The 24,239-nt window shown below is 36.0% G+C and overlaps 1 protein-coding gene across 1 annotated transcript in view; it reads left to right on the forward strand.

The window, feature by feature from the left end:
• Positions 1 to 24,239, forward strand: part of CDH18 (cadherin 18, type 2) — a 196,852-nt gene that overhangs the window by 123,928 nt on the left and 48,685 nt on the right. The window contains exons 4-6 of the mRNA XM_009321654.1: positions 7 to 174; positions 14,262 to 14,449; positions 20,988 to 21,241. Of these exons, the coding sequence (XP_009319929.1) occupies positions 7 to 174; positions 14,262 to 14,449; positions 20,988 to 21,241 (610 nt within the window). The remainder of the gene's footprint in view (positions 1 to 6; positions 175 to 14,261; positions 14,450 to 20,987; positions 21,242 to 24,239) is intronic.

Below are 24,239 nucleotides of genomic sequence, written 5' to 3' on the forward strand. Positions count from 1 at the left end.
TCACAGGAGTCATCAGGACTGCCTTGCACAACATGGACAGGGAAGCCAGAGAGCATTATTCCGTTGTCATTCAAGCCAAAGATATGGCTGGGCAGGTCGGAGGGCTGTCAGGGTCAACAACTGTAAATATCACACTCACTGATGTCAACGACAATCCACCCAGGTTTCCTCAGAGTATGTACAATTTCAGCATATAACTGATTTGAAAATCGTGTTGATTTTCAGTGAAGTAAGAAGCTATTAGTGAAATCCAGTTAGTATTCAAGTTCATGGCGAGAAGCCAGCTTGGGAAATGTCCGGATTCACCAATATTTTTCAGTTTTCCAGTGTTTTCAGATGAAGCACAGAGATGGCGTAGCTAGAATATTGAAACCAGTTAAGATTTCTTTGAATTAAACACTGAGTAAAAGTGAGATGGGTGACAAAGGAATACTCTTGTCATATGTGGGTTATTCTCCAGTCCTTTTTGAATGTATATTTCAATAACTGTGTGATTTTGATCCCACAAGTGAATTATGTTGTTCCCATGGTAGACGACAAACATTAAAAGATTGAATACAGCATGCCTTTGGCTTCTTCCATATGCATCTATCAATTTTTTTCTTCTGATTCTTTCTCTATACCCATGCGAACTTTTAAGATACTTTTTACATTACAGATGGTAAAAAACTAAGCTGTTTCTCCATGTTTTTGAGCTATGGTGGAGTCTGCCTTTATCCTAGTTAAATGAATTGTCGATGTTGATGTCAAACATGCATGATGTCTCACATGCATATGTGAAAAGTATATCCTAGAATACTCTTAGAATATCTTAATATGACGACTAACAGGAAGTTCATTTCTATCCAACTCATTGGATGCACATTGATCTGACACAGCAGCTGGAGTATCGTAGGAATTCTGAATTCATTCGACAATTTATTTAAAAGTCTTCTGGATGTAATTGCATAGCTAAACCTGCTTTCCTTTGCACATTGGCTGGAGGCCAATAAGAATATTGTAATCTGGACTCAGACATTGTGTGAGCCCTTGTAGAACATAATGGACTGGTAGCTATAGGTACATCCACTGGGAAATGCATTAAGCTCTTTGAATGAGAAGATTTATAAGCAATAATAGAGATCACAAAGCTCCGGGGAAAAGAAAAGCTCCCTGGCAATACACGTTATGTAAAATCTGTTCAAGCAGTAAGAAGGCTCATTAAAAGTGTTGCAGAAATGAATATTTTTTCTGTGCCTCACAAACACATAAAAACATAAAGCCTTTGAAACACAGCCTTAAATAAAGTATATTTGGTTTTATGTTCCACAGAATTGTCATTGCATCCACCACTCTATTTCATACTTCCTAACTATTGGAAAGGCAAAAGGTAAGGCATACCTTTGAACAAATATAGCATCTAAAATAGTTAAGGTAGAAAAAATGTCCTAAGTTTCCTGTAAACTCAGAGACAAATGGATCCCTACATATCAGGTTTCAAGAATTGGCATCTTTTATTTTGAATGGAAGGTTTTGGATATTAAACTGACTGGAAGGCAGAACTGTACATTGGGACATATATTTCTTTATCTGTATTAATATTTTTTTCAGAAATGGAAGAAATAGAAAATGTTCAGGTTATATTCTATATATTTTAAGGGATTCTAATTGCAAAAAATAACATTGAAAACTACAAAGCATCATTTCACTTTTAATGAAAACTCATTATTTAACAAAGCAAAATAAAAAAATGTATTTTAACATTTATCATTTTTGACAGAAAATATTAATCCTAGAACAAGTCTTGTAGAGTACAAACATTGGCTTTATCTTTCCTTACACAGGATTCCTATACCACAGTTATGACTGTAACATTGCTTTTTTACTCCTTTTCAACAAGCATAATTTAAACCCTTTGCAAAAGAACGGTAGCTATATGTTAGTAACACAGAACAAAAGTATAGACGATCTAAAATCAAGCCATCTTAGCATCATGAACTATTACAATAATACATGAGTATTGCACTAATAGAAATAACTTCGTTGTTTATTTTTCTTCTCTTTTCTTTGTATGCCATGATTTTCAGTTAAATTTCTTTTCAATTTCCTTATTAGACGGAATGCTAAATGAGACTTACTGAGGCTTGTCACATTCAGAATTGAATTCAAAGGAAGTGCTAACCAAAACTGCATATATCAAGTGTATAACCCTTGGGACAGGCTGAGCCTCAGCTAAACTGCAGACTTTCTTTTGGTTAGTTTCCTTTTCTCCGTTACCATACCTGTGAATTTTGAATCTAACTGTATGACTACTTTACTTGAGAACATGCTGGGAAGCACATCTGATTGATGCTTTTATTATTTGTTTTATTTAGACATATTCTTTATTGTATATATTTAAAAGATCTTTCTGGCTTTGGTAGATCAGTGTTCATTAGAGATGCATATGGAGTAAGGTATGCAGGATTTGTCCCCCTTAAAGGAACACTAAAAATCTATTTAAAACTTAGAAACAGAGGTTGTAAATATATCTGCTTAAACAAATTTACTGTGTTTTTTTCTGTACTCAGTCTAAATATAGCTGACTTTCTTTCAAAGAAATTACTAACAGAAGAACTACAGTTTTCCAAAATATCAAAAAGTCTAGGAGGAAGAATATGAAACATTACTGCATAACTTTATCAGTCTGATGGTTGCAGTTCTGAAATACATGGTAATAATAATGTCTGGAATAGGAAACATAGCTGAAACATTCTGCTTGCAAACCACAGTAGTATGTCTCAGGAGTAGGCAAGAGGTTGTGAATTCAGCAGAATAACCTGAAACCTCAAATACATTTTGCTTATCAATTAATTCAGTGCATCTTGTACAATACTGATTTCTTTTTCTTCATCACCACAAATTTCCTTTCTTTAGAGAGTCCAGTTATAAATGAACTATCTATTTAATGTAAGCTGACAGACAATGCTCTGCATGGGAAGATTTTTGCTTTTCAATAATCAGCATCTCTCAGTTCTTGTTAGTTTTACCACTGATGGATCCACTTGGTTGATGGCTGACTAATTTCATAGTCACAAATTTATTTCTGTAATCTGATAGAAAATGTTCCATCTACTGATGACACTGTTATCAGCCTTGAGTTACATCAGAATTTTCTGTATAGTTTTCTTTCATTGATTCTCTCTGATCTTGTTGAGGATGAATAGATTCGGCATGTTTTGCTTTGTTTAGGATGAATAGATTCTGATTGCATCAAGATCATCACACTAGGCAGATGCTTCCACTGACATGTTTTGTACATCAAGTGCTAATGATTACACTTGGACAGTATGTAGGAGATCTTTAGTTATTGTGTGTAGAGTCTAATTTTACAAGGAAATTATTTTCCTGATACCCCATTTGTAGATTTTGTTGTTTGATACATCTAGCTCAGTTCTTCAGGATAAAGCAGAATTTAAATACAAGTCATGGCTTAAAACATTTTTTATAAAGCTTGATTGTTGAGGCTTGGTTGTTTCATGGCAGTATATAGACATAATGTGAAATTATGTATATGCATAATTAGTTTGGCCTCACTTTTTACAATGTCATTGTATGAAAGTACATAACCATGTTTAAATAGGAATGTTGTATGAAGATACTCCGGTTAGTTCTGAAAAAGTAAGTTCACATCCCAGAAGTAGACATTAACTCTGTTCTGTGCTAGTAAGGTGTCTACTATCCAGCCTTGTTAATATAATTCCTTAGCTAATTAAGTGCAAAGGTACCTGCTGTTCATTTTCTTTTGGAATTTATACTCAAATATGGTCCCCCAGCTCCACACAGTACATCCAGTTCCTATGATCCCCATACGTAACCGTCAATATCATCTCACTCCCCACTGCCATGCACTGTAGCGCTGTCTCATCCTCCTGTGGTGACTAGTACAGAGCTATCTGCCTGCTGATTGACCACTTGGCTGCTGCCAAATGAGATGAGTAAAGCGGAATTTTCTCCGATTTTCTTTCAGCAGGTCTTTCTCCTCTATTCAACCAGTAATTGTTAAGAGGCTTGTAGAATCGTAATGTCTTTGAGGCCTCTGCCCTTTTGGTAGATTTGCCTGAAATTGGACAGGTGTTAAAAGTTACTGGAGACTATTGAATTAAAATGATTACAGAAGTTGTGTCCCCTCAGGAAACACAGATTTAAAACAACACAAGAAAAGGACTTGATAACTGGTTTGGCTTAAGATTGCTGACGTGATCAACTGCACCTTTGTAAATTAGATTTTGTTCATACCTCATAAACTAGTTCCCTGGTCATTGTGTCGTTTTTGTGATGATGATGAGTCCAGCAATGATCCAGTGTCCAGGGAGTATTAGGAAGCATTTCATTCCAGAAATTTTTCTACATTTAAATGTTGCTTATTTAATAAGATATTTTTTTTCATTATAATTAGAGGACTGCCTTTTTCATATTTCACACTAGAACACTTACTACCTTTGTGACTATTCCCAATAGCTACTGGCTATAATATACTAAAGGTAAAATGTATTGCAATTGAATAGTCCCACGTATCAGTTATTGCTGAAGAGATGCTTAGGTCTTTTAGTAAGACCTTAAATCAGGCTAGGGGGACATGTAGAAAGTTGATTTAAAGCCAGATTTGCACAGAACCCTAATATTTTGTTCTTCAGAAGATATATTCCTGCATATAACTATTTCCTTTTTTCAAAAATGAAGTTACCATCCTGAAAATTTTATTTTATTCTCATTTTTCTCATTCCTGTGTTCCACAGATATATAAGGTTTTTGTACTACCATATTCACTGTTTGTTTCCACAGGTGGTTCACAGTTGATATGCTTTTCTAGAATTATAGTTTACATATTACCAACAATTTTTATCATATATGTGTTCCAGGATGACTAAAGAAATACAGATTATAATCATATTATTTGGGTTTTTTTATCCATCTGTAAGATTTAGGGAGGATCATTCTTCCTTCCTAGTGGTTAGACAAAGTTGGCTTCAGAAGCAGCTCTTTGTGTAAGTAGTAGACAGGATGGCCCTGGTGTACATGATCAATCTACTGAAAGGCAATTAATAATATCTCATTAAAAGATAAAATGAGTAACATATATGCACATGCCAGGGGAAATGTCAGGAAATTAGATATTTCTGGGTAACAAGGAAATACAGCAGCCTATATTAACGTATTTTATGTTCAAAACAGGTATTACTTAAAAATTAAATGTAGCTTCTTTTTAGTACTGTTGTGAAATTGAGTCAACATAATGAGATTTAAAGGGTGGACTCTCATGAGAAAACTTAAGGGTTGTTCAAAGAGAATTCCTTTTGCTGTGCTCTTAAAACACCTCTGGTTAAAACTGAGAGTTTTCTGCCAAACTGAATTCTTGCCCGACATGCTAATCTCAGCTAACTTCAGACATAAAGATTAATCCAGAACATTTCAGTATATTATCAGGAAATCTTTAATAACAGGGTAACTTTGATTTAAAAAAGACATAGAAATAATTACTTGTAGCCTAGAAATTCTAGCTGTTAGTGCTGATCAGATGTAAACAATATTTCAGTATAGATTTTTAAAATTATAATGGTATCTACATAAATCAGGTTTTAGTTATTTGCGTAAGGAAAGAAAGGTAGCAAGATTTTCTTTTGTTAAGAATGTTGTTAGGACTGTGTTTAAGGTTGCTGTGAAAATCTGGTGATGCATTTCATGGGGTGTATATGTTTTAGAAGCTGTATTCTTTGTTAAAGAAAACAGCTATTAAAATTGGTTATAGTACATATTCGCATAATAGTCACACAGCATAATTCTGGTGTATTTTGCTTCTCTCACATTCTTAAAGGTGGAGAATTTATTCGATTAATTGTGTTTATAAAGTGTGTGCTCAGGTTCCAAAGTGAATGACCAGTGAGTGACATTTCCTTTGTCAGAAGGGCTGGTGTTCAGTATACTGATTTTCTGCCTTTACAGAGAATCATCACAAGTAAATCTCCAGGCCCCCTGACATTAATTGTTCTTTGTTTAGAAATGGCTAAAGTATCACATCAGAAACTGAACGTGGGGCAGGTAAATATGAGCTAGAAAGCTTCCATTTCTGAAATTTTCAGAACATGGGTTTCCTTCTGACTGTGACAGCCAGGAGCTCATGTAAAGGGGAAAAATGCTATTATATGCTTGTATTACCCAGTGAAGGTGTGTGACTTGAAAGTGTCAAGCCAAGAGACAACAGCTGTTAGTCTTAAACATAAGAGAAATTTGGTGCTTTTTTGATTCTCCAGAAGTATTTAGAACCACCTGCTTAGTAAGGCTTCTGCACAAGGACAACAGGCTGTTTAAAAAGCAGCTAGCATCAGTAATGTCCTGAGCAAATAGAGTGGTAAAAGGGACAAGCCTCAGTGATCTGAGCGATTTTCTAAAATTTCTCTTATGTTGTATCTTTCTAACGTGCTAGAATCAATCATTCACCTATGGTATGCTTAAAGAGATGGACATGTGAGATGAGGAATACATTACTTAAGAGACAATGATGTTCATTAAGTACCAAAGACAGTTAAGAGATAAGAAATTAAGTGTATGTATCTTTGAGTGCATGCTTCCATAGACTCAAATATATTGTCTAAAGTTATTTGTTTAATGGTCTTCTTATTCTATTTGTTTGTGAGAAGATTGGTATGTTCTCATATTTGCACAGTATTTGAAGTTAAAGCTACCAAATTGTTTCATTTATCACTGAAATCTGACATAAGTTGTTTAACGGCATTTGATCACATAGGAAGTCACATGATATTCTGTTTCCTGAGCAGAATAAGTGTGATTCCCATAATCAGATTTTTACTGTAAAAATTAAAGGAAGTAAATGTAATACTTTTCAAGAGTATTTAAGTATCTGATTTTAAAACGCTCCTTTAACAAGAATTCATGACAATAAAGCTTGATCACAGAATTGTTTATGGAATTCAAGTATAAGGGGAAGCTGGGCGGGGCAAAAATATATTTATGTCAAAGTCTGACTAAATATTTGTAGAAAATCTGTGTTCTGTGAGATTTAATGCCAGCTATGTGCATCAACTTTACTCCTAACAGTAGGATGGAACCTAGCAGTGTTTTTTATTTCGCTTAATTGGGTATTGTCTATGAGGATTTCTATGTACAAGGTAGATTATTAATTACATATATCATACATATCAAAATAATTTTGAAATACTCTAGATAGAAAAAGAATATTTTTTTTCTAGAAGGGTTCTGAATGAGGCAGTAATGGTTTTGGGAATGAGGGAGGTTGTTTGTTTGCTTTGTTTGTTTACAGAGTGGAGAATTGGGAGCAGGACCACTCCATTTTAAGGGTTGTTCTTCAGAACTGCCTTCATTTTCATGTCCTTTATGAAGCTAAACCCCAATGGGAGCACAATCCTAGCTGTGCTAATGCCAGGGAAAAACAAACAAACAAACAACAAAAACAAACATAGTCCAAATGGAGTGTATCTCTTTCGCAGGTGTTGCTAGTGCTCTCTGCTGACCCAAGCTGCCTGATGTAGCTGTGGTCCCCCTGTAAATGGCATAGAATATGCTCAACACAGCACAGCTCTAGAGACTGCTACAGATCACGCCCAACCATTAAGTTGCTCATTAGTAATGATTATGGAGTGTATATGTTGCTTTTCCCATGCCATTTGCATAGAAAATGTGTATTTGGGTATTCAATACCTACAGGAAAGTACTGAATCTGGAAATCCAGGAAACCCAGTTTTCTTTCTGTTTCTGCTTTTACCCATGAGTGTTATAAACTTCACACTTTCTACAAGAAGTCAGAATACTTTTGATCTCTGAGGATTAGTCAGAAAGTTCTCAGGTACTTCTAGTTACTGTCTGTAAAGGCAAAGTTGCATGGAATATAAATTAAACTCATCACTGATTATAATCTTAATCACAAACATAACTCCCGGTTTGCACTGAGATGTAAAAAGCAGGGGCATGGGGATGCACAAGTCTTCTTCCAGTCAAAGGAGTCTACTGCATCTAAGAAGAATTTTTTTTTTTTTCTGAATTGACCCGAGTGTTATGTTCTCCAGAGTTTCAAGGCAAGCAAAATGTCTGAGTTTTGAAGATTGTTTTAGTGTCATACTTGCAAATAAGAAATAACCTCACTTACACTTCAAATATTTTTAGAAAGTGCAAAAGCGGGGGTTTTTTTGGCAGGGAAGAAGAGTAAGCCAAACACATCGTAAAAATGTCTTCCTTAGTTTAGCTGTATGAAAGGGATGTTGTCATCAAAAAGAATATTCAGAACAAAGACAGTAGATATAAAATTGACTGAGCTTCTGGAATCGTAAAAGTTACTGTATTCATTATTATATTAAAAATAAGCATAGTAAAGAAAGATGTAACAAATGTCCAAGACATAGTGTGAGAAATGGACTTCTAAAAAACTGCAATCTCAAAAGAGAAATACAGAATAATCTATTATATGTAATGCAAACAAGCAGCTCTGTGAATGAAGAATAACTTTGTAATAGAAAGCCACCAAGCAAGATTGAGCACAGTCCGCAGCTGAAGCTGCACTTTAGTTTTATCAGAGATGGCTGGCAAAAAAATGCGAGATATAACTTCATGAATGCCAGGAACATAGATTCATGTGGGACCTCTGACCCAAATCCCTGCTTAAAGCAGGTTCAGTTAGATCAAGTTGCGAAGGGCCTTGTCTAGTCAAGTTTTGAAAGGTCCTTTTTCAGGTCCTTTTCTGCAAAGCTGCTTTACGGGCGGTTGGCCCTGAGTGTGTACTGGTGAATGACATTATTCCTCCCCCAGTGCCATCATTGAATGCTGTGAGGTTCCTATTTGTAGAGGTCCCTATTATACAGAAAATCCCATTTCTCCAGCCTGTCCAGGTCCCTTTGAACAGCAGCCCTGCCCTCCAGCATACTGACCACTTTTTCCCAAGTTGGTATTGTCCACCCGCTTGCTGCGAGTACATGCAACCCATCATTCAGGTCATTAATTAAGACATTAAATAGTTTTGGCCACGGTTTTGATTCCTGAACAACTACTGTTAATTGACTACCAGTTGACTTTTGTGCTCATAATCATCAGACTTTGAGCCTGGATCACTGTCCATTTGTTCTCCATATCTTATCAATTTGGCTCATGACTATTTAGCTAGTTGTAGGTTCAAGCAAACTTTCTTCACATAGTACTTTGATATACATTTAGGATATGGTGGTATTTTATGTTAAGGCAATCTGTTGCTGTTTCTCAATTTGCTAGTAGATGGACAAAGGCATCAGTGTACGAGCTGTGCTGTATGAATGAATGAATGCATCTGTTGGTTCATCACCAAGCAGTATTTATCCTCATGTTCCTAAAACTATACCTTGGATAAACAAATAACAAGTAGGCCAAGTATTTACTTATTTCTCTATTAGTTCAGTATTATGCCTCTTCTCCCTTCCTTTGTTAGGTAAGGTAATTCCTACTGTTCAAGAGGACATTCTAACCTAGAAAAGTAAGTCAAAATTATCAACAAAATAGATTAATGAATAAAATATAGTGAATAACATGCTTGTTGAGTTGCATTAAATACTGTCATACTTTTTCTGAGAGATTCAGACAGAGAAATTGCTTTTCTGAGAGTAAAACACAGCATTATAGGTTGCCTGTAGGCTAATTGAAAAGAGAAGTAAATTGTTCTACAGATCAATAAAATGTTTCTGTACTATAATGACAGATAAGCCATATAGTTTATTGAAAGAAAGATGAAGATCGCCTATATGTATTTGAACAGTGTTACAATTAGCATAGATTAAAGTCCTGCAAAGAGGTATGACTATCCTATACAGTACATTAACTGAAAAAGAGTACTAATTTACTCATTTCATGAGCTAACTGAATGCATCTGAGTGAATGTTAGTAAGTAACATAATGTTAATGAATGTTAATAAGTAACATTCGAGACCGCACCTCAAATATTGTGTTCAGTTTTGGGCCCCTCACTACAAGAAAGACATTGAGGTGCTGGAGCATGTCCAGAGAAGAGCAACAAAGCTGCTGAAGGGTCTTGAGAACAAGTCTTCTGGGGAGCAGCTGAGGGAACTGGGGTTGTTTAGCCTGCGGAAAAGGAGGCTCAGCGGAGACCTTATCGCTCTCTACAGCTACCTGAGAAGAGGTTTGTAGCGACGTGGGTGTCGGTCTCTTTTCCCAAGTAACAAGTGATAGGATGAGAGGAAATGGCCTCAAGTTGCACCAGGGGAGGTTTAGATTGGCCATGAGGAAAAATTTCTTCACTGAAAGGGTTGTCAAGCTTTGGAACAGGCTGCCCAGGGAAGTGGTTGAGTCACCATCCCTGGAGGTATTTAAAAGACGTGTAGACGTGGCGCTTAGGGACACGGTTTAGTGGTGGACTTGGCAGTGTTAAGTTAATGGTTGGACTCAATGATCTTAAAGGTCTTTTCCAACCTAAACGATTCTATGATTCTATGATAAAAATTGAGAACCAAATGAACCTCTACAGAATCTTGATCCATAAGCCACCGGGCAGCTCCTCTAGAACAATTCAGAGTATCCCCAAGACTGTTTGAAATTTCTGCTTTACAACAGCTCCTGGAAGGGTGCGATGCTGGGAGCATAGGAACAATCTGCTCAACAATCTGAAGATTTGGTGAAACAGTTTTGATGCAGACTGGTACCTGATCCTCAGGGCTCCTAAATTCCCAGACAATTTTTAAAGGGTTGAGACAGTGTTGTCGTTTAACCCCAGCCAGCAACTAAGCACCACACAGCTGCTTGCTCACTCCCCCCACAATATGGGGAGAGAATCGGAAGGGTAAAAATGAGAAAACTTGTGGGTTGAGATAAAGACAGTTTAATAGGTAAAGCAAAAGCCGCACACGCCAGCAAAGCAAAACAAGGAATTCATTCACTACTTCCCATTGGCAGGCAGGTGTTCAGCCATCCCCAGGAAAGCAGGGCTCCATCACGTGTAACGGTTCCTTGAGAAGACAAATACCATCACTCCGAATGCCCACCCCCTTCCTTCTTCTTCCCCCAGCTTTATACACTGAGCATGCCATCATATGGTATGGAATATCCCTTTGGCCCAGCCTACTCGCTGGTGGGGTGGTGTGAGAAGCAGAAAAGGCCTTGACGCTGTGTAAGCACTGCTCAGCAGTAACTAAAGCATCCCTGTGTTACCAACACTCTTTTCAGCACAAATCCAAAACACAGCCTCATACTAGCTTCTGTGACAAAAATTAACTCCATCCCAGCCAAAACCAGCACATTCTAAAAGCTAAAACATCCATGTGTTATCAACATTATTCTTATCCTACACAGTACTTAGGAAGAAGATTAAGTCTCCCAGCCAAAACCAGCACAGACAGACTCATAGCTTACAATAAAGAATCATAAATTCATGGCATATGCATCCCATATTATTTTTAATGTCTTATCAAAATTTATTCAATGCCCAAGGAAATGTTCAATTGAGCCTTTAGTTGGTTCCTCTGCTTTCCAGTAATAAAGTTTACAACAATTTAGTGTTTAGTAAGAACATTTCCAATTTCCACTCGTAGTCTAAATAAATGTCTATAATACATTTTATCTAACCTTCATGTTGCTGAATTTTATCCTCTTATGTGTGTTGTTTTCAGATAGTATTGTTTGTAGTTATCTATTTGCCTCATGTGTGTATGAGACATCTTCAGGCTGTCTCTGAAGCAGTGGTTAAATACTCATTGGGAGACATTTCTCATCTTCTGATCTAAGAGTTTTTATTTTTTAACAGTTTTCATTCCATCCATATTTTGAAACATTTCAGTTCTACAGATACTGACAGATAATTAATGAGTGATTTCAAATATTTGTTTTGCTTGATTTTTTAGTATTTCAGAATGTTTGAAGCTGGTATCAGTAAAATGATTTTCTGAAACAGATGGCTGACACTTGGGGTGTGATTATAAAGCAGAGTGTAGTGTCTTGTGGATATGTTTGAACTAGCTTGACTATTTGGAAGTCTCTAATTAGTTCACCCTATCATATGGGTTATAACACTTCCAGTTCCTGAAGTGGCTTGATTATATAATATATTCTTTATGGCCTCTGCATAACATATTCTTTATGGCCTCAACCTTTTCATTTTTGGAATGCATTAGTCAGAGCAAAAGTGTCAAAGGTTGATATTTCACATTTATTTTAACAATAAGTAAATTCCAAAATTAATGTCATCCCATCGCTATAATTTTATGTATGAAATAAAGCAACCAGCAATATGAAAGTGTCAGTTGACATCATCTGTAAGCATGATGCATTGCAAAAGGACGCATGGCGGAGCATTTATTTGGAAATTTGTGAAGACAGCTTTTATATGCATATCAACGAATTGCATCAAAGAATTAACTATGTGTTTTAATTGAATCAACTACTAAGCAATTTTCCTGCTACATCAGCATTGAAATTTTCTTTTTTATATGGTAAATTATACCTTTTCTCTTGTTCTGCTGGACATTTCTTGTTTCCCTTGAGATTTCCTTAACGCATGGTAACTTACTTTTTGTTTTCCTAGGAAACCTCTCTTTCCTTTTGGACTAACAAAGTTTAGTGCACTTGTCCATCCTTCTCACATTACGATTTGTTTATTAGTATTATGGGCTAGTATTACAAAAACAATTCTAGACTATAAATAGGTTTAGGAACCATTGTGCAAGGTATTAGACAAATTTATTAAAAAATCTTCTATTTTCTAACAGATGTCTAAAGTTAGTTAGTTGTATTTTAGTGATAACATCCATTCCCTCTGCAATTGCAACCTCTGTAGATTCATAATTTTCTTCAATCCATCCAACAAATAGTGTTTTTTTGCCATAATGCAGGTTTAGTCTCTCAACTCAATTTAAATTTTGCCTTTCTCTTTCTACATGCTTACTGAGGGCACCTCTGCAGTCACGCTAGCTGGTTCAAACTCAGCAAACTGTAACATGTTAGCTTTGATATGTAGCATCTTCTGATCCACTGTCCTGCACCTCAGTGCTGCACTATTGCATTCCTTATTGCAGAGGAATGCCTAAGAGGAATGTAGAAGAAACTCTGTAGAGTTTCAGAATACATGTAATAACAGAAGTTGTTATTTTGCTCTCTTTTCTGTGTTGGTGGTTGGTCTGTGATATAAACTGTGCAGACTGTTGGGGAAGGATTTGGATGGGGGGTTGTTTGGGGTGGGGTTTGGTATGTGCACACCTTTTATTGAATGTGTATTCTCACTGCTGGTAGATTTCAGCATCCCTGCTGTGTTACAACACTAGCATCATTGGAGAAAATTTCTTTGAGCTGTCTTTCTGGCCTAGTTTCAGACGGAAATTGAGATTTATGTAATCACATTGTGTCTGTCTGCCACTTTTTTCTTCTTGTGGCACCTTCCTGTCCCCCAGGCAACTTTGTACCTGTTAGGAGATTTAATCCAAAAGGATAGAGACAATTAAGAAAATTATTTAAAAAAAAAAGTTCATTTTCTAATGATTAACCTAATAGGTTATAAAAACACTGAAAGGAGGTCATAGTTGTTATGGTTGCTTTTTAGGGGCACAATTGTGTAATACTTTTATATACCCATTATGTTCATTTTCCTTTACTGTGGGTACCAATTAAAATTTGTGTGCAAAGGGTTTTGTGCTGCAACAAAAACACTACAAAGTGATAATGGTAAAATATTAAAATTCATTACATTTTTCTGTAGAAAAGAACGTGTTAATTCAATGTTGTAAAATATGTTTTGATTCAATGTTGTAAAATATTTTTTGATTCAATGTTGCAAAATATTGATACAATGTTGCAAAACTGATCAGATTTCAGAAAAACAAATTATAAATCTAACAAACAGAGATTTTCCAGTTCAAAAGTCTCATTTGACTACTCATTTGATGGCAAGTTGGTAAAAATGAATATATTTTGGTTATGGAAAAGGTAAACTTTAAAAAATACTGGTGTGAAGTAAGCTTCAGAGTTTATTTCTGTGTTATGTGATGAACAGCAAAAATAACTGTGAAAACCAAAATCCTGCATTAGGTAATTTGGATTTTGAATAGGGAATGAAGGCATTCCAAGTAAAATACAATTCCCTTTTGAATCCTTTCAAGGAATCTAAAGAAGCTCCTAGGTTTATTTGTCAGTTTTGCTTATGAAATACACTTCCATTTACTCAGAATTGTATCAAGCACATAATGGTTCTCTAATTTAGTTTGGCTAGAAAATGTCCAAGCTATTGTGTTTTTTTTTTCCCCCCTCAGAACATTATCAGCTGTATGTTCCTGAATCAGCTCAAGTTGGATCAGCAGTTGGCAAAATCAAAGCAAATGATGCAGACACTGGTTCAAATGCAGACATGAAGTACACAATTATAAATGGTGATGGCTCTGGGGTGTTCTCCATATCTACTGACAAAGAAACAAGGGAAGGAATTCTTTCCCTGAAGAAGGTAAGCAATAGACTTTGAAAGTTCCCTGTGTATGTAATTAAAATATAATGATGAATGTTGAATAAGCAGACACCATGATGAAAATATTTTACTGTGTAAGCCTGTTGAACCATGAACTTCAGCAGTGTAAGCTTCTCCGCATTGCTTCCTGAGACACTTTAAATCTTTGCAGGAAATGCGGGAAGAAAGAAATTCAAGGAAAGAAACAGTTATTTAATGCTTTTTGAATGGTCATATCTAATATTTATAATAAACTAAAACTTACTGAATTTTTGGTTAAGATAGTTTAATTTTTCTGAATGATGGTTTTTTACATTACATTTCTTTGAAAGAAGTAAAATATGGTTGAAAGTTGTACTGTTGTCCCCAAACTGCATGAATTTTGACAGAGAAAGTTTATCTGTGGCAATGAATGTGTAATTCAGTTTTCATAGACTGTTATTTTTTGACTTACTTGCCAGCTGACATCTAAAGGGTCAAGTATTGTGCACTGTGTAATGTAAATACCAACTTGCTTATAAAGACTCAAAATGTAACTGGTCAAGCTGTCACGCAATTGTAATTTATATGAATTTCCTATATTTATCCCAGTCTATTTAAACTATTAATTATAAAGTGTTCTTGCCATTTAATTTAATTCTTAACTGAATTCCATGCACAAATCTAATTCCATAGATAATTTCATCTCTGTATTAAGTCCTCTGAATTGAGTTCATAGTGAATGTTTCCCGAAATGTCTGCCAACTTATGCTAATATTTTAGGGCTAGATTTAAATTTACTCATATAATAACCCAGAGAGATGGGTTGTTATATTTAAGTAATATTTTTTTTTTAAAAACTTTCCAACAAAGGGAAATAATTTCTTGATTTCCATTTTCACTTGGACTAACAGACATCAATTAGCAATTCTCACATGGATTTGTTGTTATTGAGTCTTGTAGGCATCAATTATATCCATACAGCCTAAAAAATAAAAGTGAATTTGTATTCATATTTGGTAATATGTATTCTGGGCCTGATTAACAGTAGGAGGAATGAAAACCAGAGAAAATGTGGGAAAAGAGAATAAATAAAAACTATCATAAAGAATGTTATTTTTTTGCATCTGAAGAGATACGTATGTATGTACATTTTTATTTAACATCTTAAAAAAGATTTTGTAACTGAAGGAAATGTTATTTTTATAATTCATAATGATTTTAAAAGGTTTCCTATCTCTCCCAGTATCTTAAAAAGGTTTAATTCAGTGTCTTTTATAAAGGTTGTGTAATACCCACCTCTTTCAGCTACATAAAAGTAAACTGTTTTTTTTTATACCATTGAACTTATTTCCTGGTGGCCTTGATGTAGCTAATGCCATAATCTGTTATTTCTTCTTCAAAATGAGCATTGTTCTCTGTTTAAAAGTTCACCATGATTATTGTTCATTAAATACAACATTTATGCATATTGAGAACATGAAGCAGAAAGGAAGAATTTACAACAAAATGGAAGAGTCCATACATAAAAAATGTAAAATCACATTTCTTACTGGTTTTGGCAGACAAAATAGCTTCAGAGAAATTTTCACTATGTTTTAGAATATGACAAAGGCATATGTTGCCTGTTCTTATACGTACACGACAGTGATGTGAGTCATTTTCCCATCAAGACAAGGGGTACATTTTGCTTAGGTAATGTTATATTTCAGTTGAGCAGAAATTCAGCACTTAAAGCTACATAAATTGGTCTGGAATACCTCCATTCTTTCCTCAGAGAAGTTATAATATCCCCTTATACAGTACAAAAAGGTAATCTCATTTTTTTAATTGCTTTTTTTACTCAGATCTTGTATGCAGTTTAATAGGTGTTTTATATACTGTGTGCTGTAATTACTTTTAATTTAGATTGGGTTTGAAGCTGAATTAGTTTGATAGCCTTCCCAAAACAGATAATCTCCACTAAGAACAGAATCGGTTTTGTTTCTTATATAAGATGCCAGTACCTTCTATAACAGTAGAATAGAATGATTTGTCCTCTAATACTTCTCTGGAAGAATGTCTAGTAGGCACATTAGAAAAGCCAGAAGTAGATGTATTATTGTGTCTGAAGATCTGAATTCCTCCTCAAACCTTTTGAAACTTCATTTATTTGAGGTTCTGATGCAAAAACCAATTTCTCAGCACCTCCACGCTAGGCAGTTCAACAGGCATGCAAAGCCTGTGGGTGTTGGAAGGAATCTTTTCTAGTCTCATTCTGGGCTGACCCAAAATGTCCGGTATTTTCATTATCTCCCCTATTGACAAGCCCTGTGGAGCCACCCTTCAGTCTCAAAGATCCTGCCACAAAAGGTTGATTGCAAACTGTCATGAAGGATTTCCCCTTTGCCTCATGCAATTCCTTGTTTGAGCGGGAGACTAGAAGAAACCAAAACAAAATAGCACAGTGAAAGCCATTACTCTCTGGATCCTTCAGAGACTGACTGGTCAGCATGTTCACCCCTGTTGTGTCTTTCGGAGAGGTATGCTGGAACTTTCCTGACCTCATGTCTGAAAGTATCATTCAGGCTTCCCAGAAAAAAAATCATCTGAACAGCCTATGTCTTCCATTTTGTATGAGACTGGAAATGTTCAGGAAGAGGCTATTTACTTCTCATAAGATTCTGCTATTCCTTTTGGGAGTCTGATATCAGAAACACAAACTGCAGTATAATGAACAGCAGTATTTTCCAGTTAGCCCTGTGATTGGTCACTTGAGCTACATTTAGTAGTTTCAGTATTGCATGAAAATCAGAATAACCAATGAATACATACTGAAGATGTGTGGGTGATGGTCATGGAAAGACATTGTGCTTTGGGAAAATAAGAAACATGAACAAAAATTCTGTTTAGATCCATCTAAAATTTAAATGTTTTGTTTTCTTTCCAGGAAAGAGCTCTTCAGTGTTCAGACAATTTTAAATAAATCTAGAAATGACCATCTAGATTTCTAGAGAGACAGGATAGTGCTGCCTCTCTTACCTTACAGCTACAGCTAGTGACTGAGATAGGCGACTGATATTCAAGGCCTGCCTGTGAGTTAAATGAGGGAGAGTTTAAACTTAGGTTTTACACATTACAAGTGAATGTCTTTGTAAGTAATTTATTTGAGTATTTGCTTCTCTTGGAGAGAGCAAGGGGTCAGAAAGGACAGAGCCACATCTTTCTGTTTGGCTATTTGAAGTTAAATGAGTCCTATTGTGAATATGATGGGATAGTTAAAATATTTCCTTTGTAAATATAAATTATTTTGCATTATCATTTTTATGCCCAAACTCTTGCTGAATTAGACTAGCTTAGGTATTTTAAACTGAATGTTATCATTAATAAATTATATTTTTAAAAAAGGGAATAAAAACCTTCTACTGGTAAGCAGCTCAGATTACCTGAAATAATGGATGAGTCTTTGAGCAAATTTCTTAGCACAGCATTAGTCAGGGTATAAATGGGGGCCCAATTTGTTCTTCAAATGTGAGATAAATGTCAGTTGTAACACATACACAGTGGTTAAGCAGAAGCCTAGCAAAATACAGTTCTGTGGATTCAAATTGGAACCAAATTTCAGTTTTTTAATATTTTATCAAAAGGAAAAGGAAAAGTGATGTAACAACTGGACTTGTGAGTTGTTCAAAGGTGTGGAATATCACAGGGCATGCTTTGCTTGTAAATTTCCTTACTTCTTCTCAGGAAAGTACAAGGAAAATAAAAAAAAATTGTTACTAATTGTGACCCCTGGTAATAATAATCCTTAGTACAGCATGTGTCTTTTCTGTCTAAAATACCTCAATGTTGAAAACAGTCTTGTTTTTTCACCTCTGTGAATCACAGTGCAGGAGAGTAAGCTCTTTTTCTCTTATGTCCCAGTATCTGATTCTTTAATTCAGAGACGTTATGGGAGGAAGAAGAAGAAAGAAAATGATAGTAAAAAACTGCTTTGGCTATGGTTGAAATGTTTTTCTGATTATCTGAATGGTTTATTCTTGTATTTCTAGACAAAAAAAAAAAAGTGTTGGTATTGTCTGATTGAATAACTACACAAAAGAAAGAAAATAAGACTTTAGACTTTGTGTTATTCCTCGTGTGTTTTCTGGGCTAAATTAATCTTCCTATGCAACCTACTCCAGTCATTGTCAGTATAAACGTAAGTTAATTTTCCAAAAAGGCATCATAGTTACAATTTGCAATCCTATTGTAAACTTGTTTAATCTTAGAATATATATGCTGCAGAGCAATGTAAATTACTATTTAATATTTCCCTGCTCATAACAGAAAGACATCATAAGTTAATAAACATCTGAGTTAGAAATTAATAAACATATTTCTTTATGAATTGATTTAATTGAGTAGTATACTTAGCTCTTTTTTTTATAATAATAGATTTATCAGGCTATGGTAAATTTCCATGCCCTTAGAATTTTTATTTTTTACATTCAGTAAAGGGAGACAGAGAAAGCAAAACACAAAAAAGTCTCATGCTATTGGAGTTAAGAGAATGAATTAATTGTCCTTCAATACACAGAGGAGAAATCAAAGAAATATATAGCATATATAAATCCTGACCAACTATTTTTCTTATACATCATCAGTCAAATTTACTGTAGATTTTATCTACAAAATACACAGTGACATTGACAAATCACACATCGAGTTCTTCATATTTCTTGCCTTAAATACTACTTTTCTACTCTTTGGGGCGATAGGAAATACCAGTTTAGCCTTGGTCGAAGGCTTGAATACTTGTACTGAGTTCTGTTCAGGCAGGCTGCCAGGTCCACACAGGACGATACTGGTCGTAGGGGAATTCTGCCATGCCATAACATCATAATAATTTCAATTCTAAAAAAAAAATCCACGGGGATGCAACATCTTTTAGTGTTATGCCTGTGTTCTGAGACTGTTGGAAACTTAGTGGTAGTATATATATATCTGTACAAACTACCTGCTTTGCTCTGTATGATAATAAATATTAATCAACCTGTCCTTCTTTATAAATTGACAGAAGCCAGAAATTTGTAACCCAGTAGGTATTGAGGTGTCTATTATCAAGAACGAGTGCTTTTGCTCAACATATAAACACATTTAAAACTAGCGATCTGAAATTTGGAATCTCTCTTATGACCGCCTGGAACTGAGCTGGTATTTTTTAAAGCCTTTTCAGTAATTAGAACTAACAGACAATATATAGAAAAAATAACTTCTCACATGAAATTCTCAATGGGCTGTCTATGAAAAGTAGTCAGTTACTTTAGTGGGACTGAAGAAACCAACTCAAAATAGTTGTGGTCCTGTAAACATGGCTTCCAGTAAAAATATTTCTTAATTCTACATCTGCTAATGGAACTTCATTACTTGTGTACTTTTAAGTTAACTATCCTTTTAGTCCCCTCTACTACATAACTATCTGACACTGGAAGAGTTGAGAGTTGGGTGTGTCATGTTTATCTTATATCTTGCACAAGACAGTGTAATAGCATGCTAATGTAGGGTCAAAATAAATATATCAAGGCAGTAAAATTAGTTCACAATAATCTGAAAACCAGCTGAACTAGGGAGATTAAATTTTCACATGTGTAAATAGCAAGCTAGAAATGGAACTCCTAAGAAAGAAAATATCCATGCTGTGTGATATATGAGTCAGACCCCCAGCTTCTTCCTTCCTAGTAGAGAGGTAGAATTCCTAGTAGGAACCTATTGATTTAAATAACAGGACAATGCTAAATTGGCAGTGGTGCTTCTGGTGGATGGTACAGCTGGGGATGTGCCTTCTATTGGGTTTTACTAGAACATTAGGCCCTGTAGAAGGCATGTCCCCAGCTGCAGACTTTCTTCCCGTTTATGATGGCATAATCCATGTGCAGCACAGCAGTATATGCTGAGATAGGCTGAAGAATTGTCTGTCTCCTTGTTGCTGGAATTGAAAAGAAAATGGTCTAGAATATAGGGATGGGCCCTTTCTGTTTAGAAAAGCACACAAGCACATGTTTAGGCTATTCTTACACAGTTAAGTTCCTGGCTCTTATGATAACTGAGTGTTTTCCTGCAAGGAGTTGCTTTTTTCAGTTGAGAATTTAAAAGAAGAGATGTCCAAAAGAATTTTAGTATCCCTATCACTATTAAACTTGTTAATTAAAGATAGGAAGTTAATTTAATTTAGGATACATCAGTCTCTACCTTTTTCAGTATTTAGCATTGACCAATAAAAATTGAAAGGTGGTAAAATCCAGAGAGTTTACATTATCATGGAAGAAGAATCTGAGGCTCATTTTAAACCCTGAGTTTTTCCAAAACTGGTACCTTGCCCACAATTCTGTTGTAGAGAAAACTTGAATCCATCCTGCTTCATGTATATCCTTCTACTTACAGGGTATGGCAGTGGCTGCCAGAGTATCACAGAGTATCGTCCCTTTCCAGTAACATGAAGAAATGTGGTTTAAGTTAAATGGAAAAGATATAGTTAGCTTGCTAGCAGGCTAAAATGAAGCACAGAATGGCATTGATAAATCTTTTTTTCTGCCAACAGCCACTCAACTATGAAAAAAAGAAATCATATACACTTAATATAGAAGGAGCAAATACTCACCTTGATTTCCGCTTTTCGCACTTGGGACCATTCAAAGATGTAACAATGTTGAAGATCATTGTTGGTGATGTGGATGAACCTCCGCTCTTCACTATGCCTTCCTATGTCATGGAAGTTTATGAAAATGCGAAGATCGGGACAGCTGTTGGCACAGTAACAGCACAAGATCCTGACACTGCCAACAGTTTAGTGAGGTATAGTAAGTCCAAATTATACAGGATTGAATTCCAACAGCTAAAGGGTTAATGAGATCTGGGATGTACGAAACTAGATCTCTTATTTTAGTACATACAGGGAAACATAGGTCAGAACAGTGTTATGATCAGTCTGTATGGATTAGATTTAATAATGTAATCTTCAACCTTTTGTTAGTTTGCACTAAAATTGCCATCTAGCCATTGGTCTGAACAAAGGTTTGTGTGCACCGGTTCCTGTAACAGCACCTCTCCAAACTGCCCACTGAACAAGGCCAGTGTATGTTACCACATCATATAAAACGGTGCACTTCACTGACCTGCTGCCAATCAGTATCTTGCCACTAGTTATAAATCTGCTCAGGATCATAATGCTGTTTTTCCCCTGCCATGCAGGTATTGTGCTGGCCCTCTGCACACTTGCCACACTGTAGTTGTCCCAGGTGCTTGTGCAAGACAGCAACTGGTTTAGGTACGCCTTTCCTCACAGACTTGCAGTATAATTTTCGCAAAATTGTGTTTGAGGAGGAAGCCATGATTTTGTAATACGCTTCAGTTTTAGTGGGGTATCAAAAGAATAGAATGGGTGTAATAATGCACCCCACTGGTGTTGCTAGGGATATGTCACGCTATATCGAATTGTGAGGTCTAGGGCAAAGAGAAGTGCTGAGAAGCAAGCACTTGCAGCATCAGATACATCATTTGAAAACTAAATGAATATGTAACATACTAGGAAGGAAAGATTTTGATAGTCTTTTTAATGAAATTAATTCTTAAAGAAAATGTTCTCATTAAAAAGAAAAAGGGAAAAAAAAAAAAAGAAAAGATTTCTGTGTTGCTGCTCTGGCCAGAATACTTCTTATAATAACAGAACTGGCTTGGAAATAGGTCATGGTCTGAGCTAAGGAACTGAAATCAAGCTGGAAATACCCCCACAGCAAGCTTGAAAAAGCATTGATGCCAAAAATATACATATGGATGTTAATTTGACTTCTTCTAAATTCAAGAGCATTTGGATTTAACCTTGAACACTCTGGAATTGGTGTTTGAATTCATTACTGGTTTAGAGTAAAGTTTTCAGTTACATGTTTTCAGTTATAATAGGATCCAATGACATTTTTTACTGGCTTCATTTGTGGGATGAGTTACTTTCTAAACTGACATGCAGTGTGAGAATTTTGTGGAACAATATGTGAATGTTTGTCTTGAAGGTGGTAGTGGATTTAAAATGTTTCAGAAAAAAAATCCTTGTGAAAATGTGTTTGATGCTATTCCTTTTTATGACTTAATGGTAGAGCCTTTGTGGAAATCTTATGAGTATATACTTGGAAAACAGTTTTTCTTAAGCTAATTGGGCATTTTTAGTCTTCTGACTGAGTTGAAATCTGCTGGATATGTGTAATAGTCTTGGTAAGATGAAACAATTTTTGCCAAACAATGAAAGCATCAGGTTTTTATGGTTCTCTTGTGCTAATAGTCTAAGATTCAAAATGTTTAGTGTCAGACAATCAATATATGCAATTTCTCAGTGGCAAGTTATTGCCTTTGAAAAATTGACACTGTGGTATTTGTGTCTAAATCATAACATAAATAAGAAAATTTCGCTAAAAATAACTGCCAAGTGCCCGTAGCTTTAATACTATAATTCTGAAACAACAGCTAACATAGTGAGACAGATTAGCCATCATGGTAGTCTGGGAGTAGGAATGGCAAGTGCAGATTTAACTAGTTCTTCCATAATTCAACCATCTGTGGCCCCTAAGAGTTTTTTCTAGAAAGGGGTAAGACAACCATGGTGAAAGGGAAACAGCAGCAGTTTGTACAGAGGCTGGGAAAGCCAGAAATAGATTTTCTTGGTGAAACAGGCAATGAATTGGAGGTAGAGGGATTGGAAGGAAAAATATTTCCAAACATTTTGCTTTTTGTATTGGCCTTTTTTTTTCCAAACAGGAATTTGTAACCAGTGATTGAGGCCAGAATATTAAATATTTGTATTATCCCAATAAGTGAGAAGAGAAGTTGTCCTTACTTTTGTCTATCCTATTTTTTCCCCCCATTGACATTTATTTCTACATTGTTCCTTCCATCTCTCTGTTTCAATGGGGAAAAAAATAAAGTGCTAGCAAAACATACCGAATCGTGAAGCTCTGAAAGGAGCCAGCCCTCAGTTACATGTTGGAGGGATTTGTCAAGGGCAGTAGCAGCTCAGGTATCCTTGATGTATCATTACGTTGTGACTGGGTCCACTCTCTAGCCAGGCTTTATCCATCTTGGTGGAACTGACAGTGAATGTCATTTGTGAGCGTGCAGGCTTTTTATGAAGACACTGATCCTCTAAGGACTGGACTAACACTGTGCATGGGACTCTGAAGAGGTACCAGGCTGGGTTGGTGTGCCCTCAGGTTCTCCTTGAGCCTCCTGCTGCAGGAGGAGAAAGGGTGCTCTGGGAACGGGTAACTTTAACCCCTCTTCCTGCACCTCATTTCACATACAAACACTGATGCGGTGCAGAAGTACTTGGTGTTGTTTCAAGATTTGGCTGTGGCTTTGGGAAACTACAAGTTGGAAGTGGCGCATGACCTGAGAAGAGGGCCAGGCTGGCCCAGGTAAGCTGCTGCTGCACCAGAGGCAGGGTCCTGCCCCACCCTCCACTCACAGCAGCAAGCAAAGGAGCAGCTCAGAGGATGCTGTTTTTCTCAGAAGTGTGCACACAGTGCATTTATGTCCTTCTACGACGGGGTTACAGTGTTGGTGGGTAAGGGAAGAGCAACCAACGTCATCTACCTGGACTTGTGCAAAGCATTTGACACTGTCCTGCACAACATCCTTGTCTCTAAATTGGGGAGACATGGATTTGACGGATGGACCACTCAGTGGATAAGGAATTGGCTGGATGGTCACACTGAGAAGAGTTGTCCAAGTGGAGACCAGTGACGAGTGGCATTCCTCAGGGGTTGGTATTGGGACCAGCACTGTTTAACATCTTTGTCAACAACAT

This window comes from Pygoscelis adeliae, unplaced genomic scaffold (genome assembly GCF_000699105.1).
Source record: "Pygoscelis adeliae isolate BGI_AS28 unplaced genomic scaffold, ASM69910v1 Scaffold23, whole genome shotgun sequence".
NCBI lineage: Eukaryota > Metazoa > Chordata > Aves > Sphenisciformes > Spheniscidae > Pygoscelis > Pygoscelis adeliae.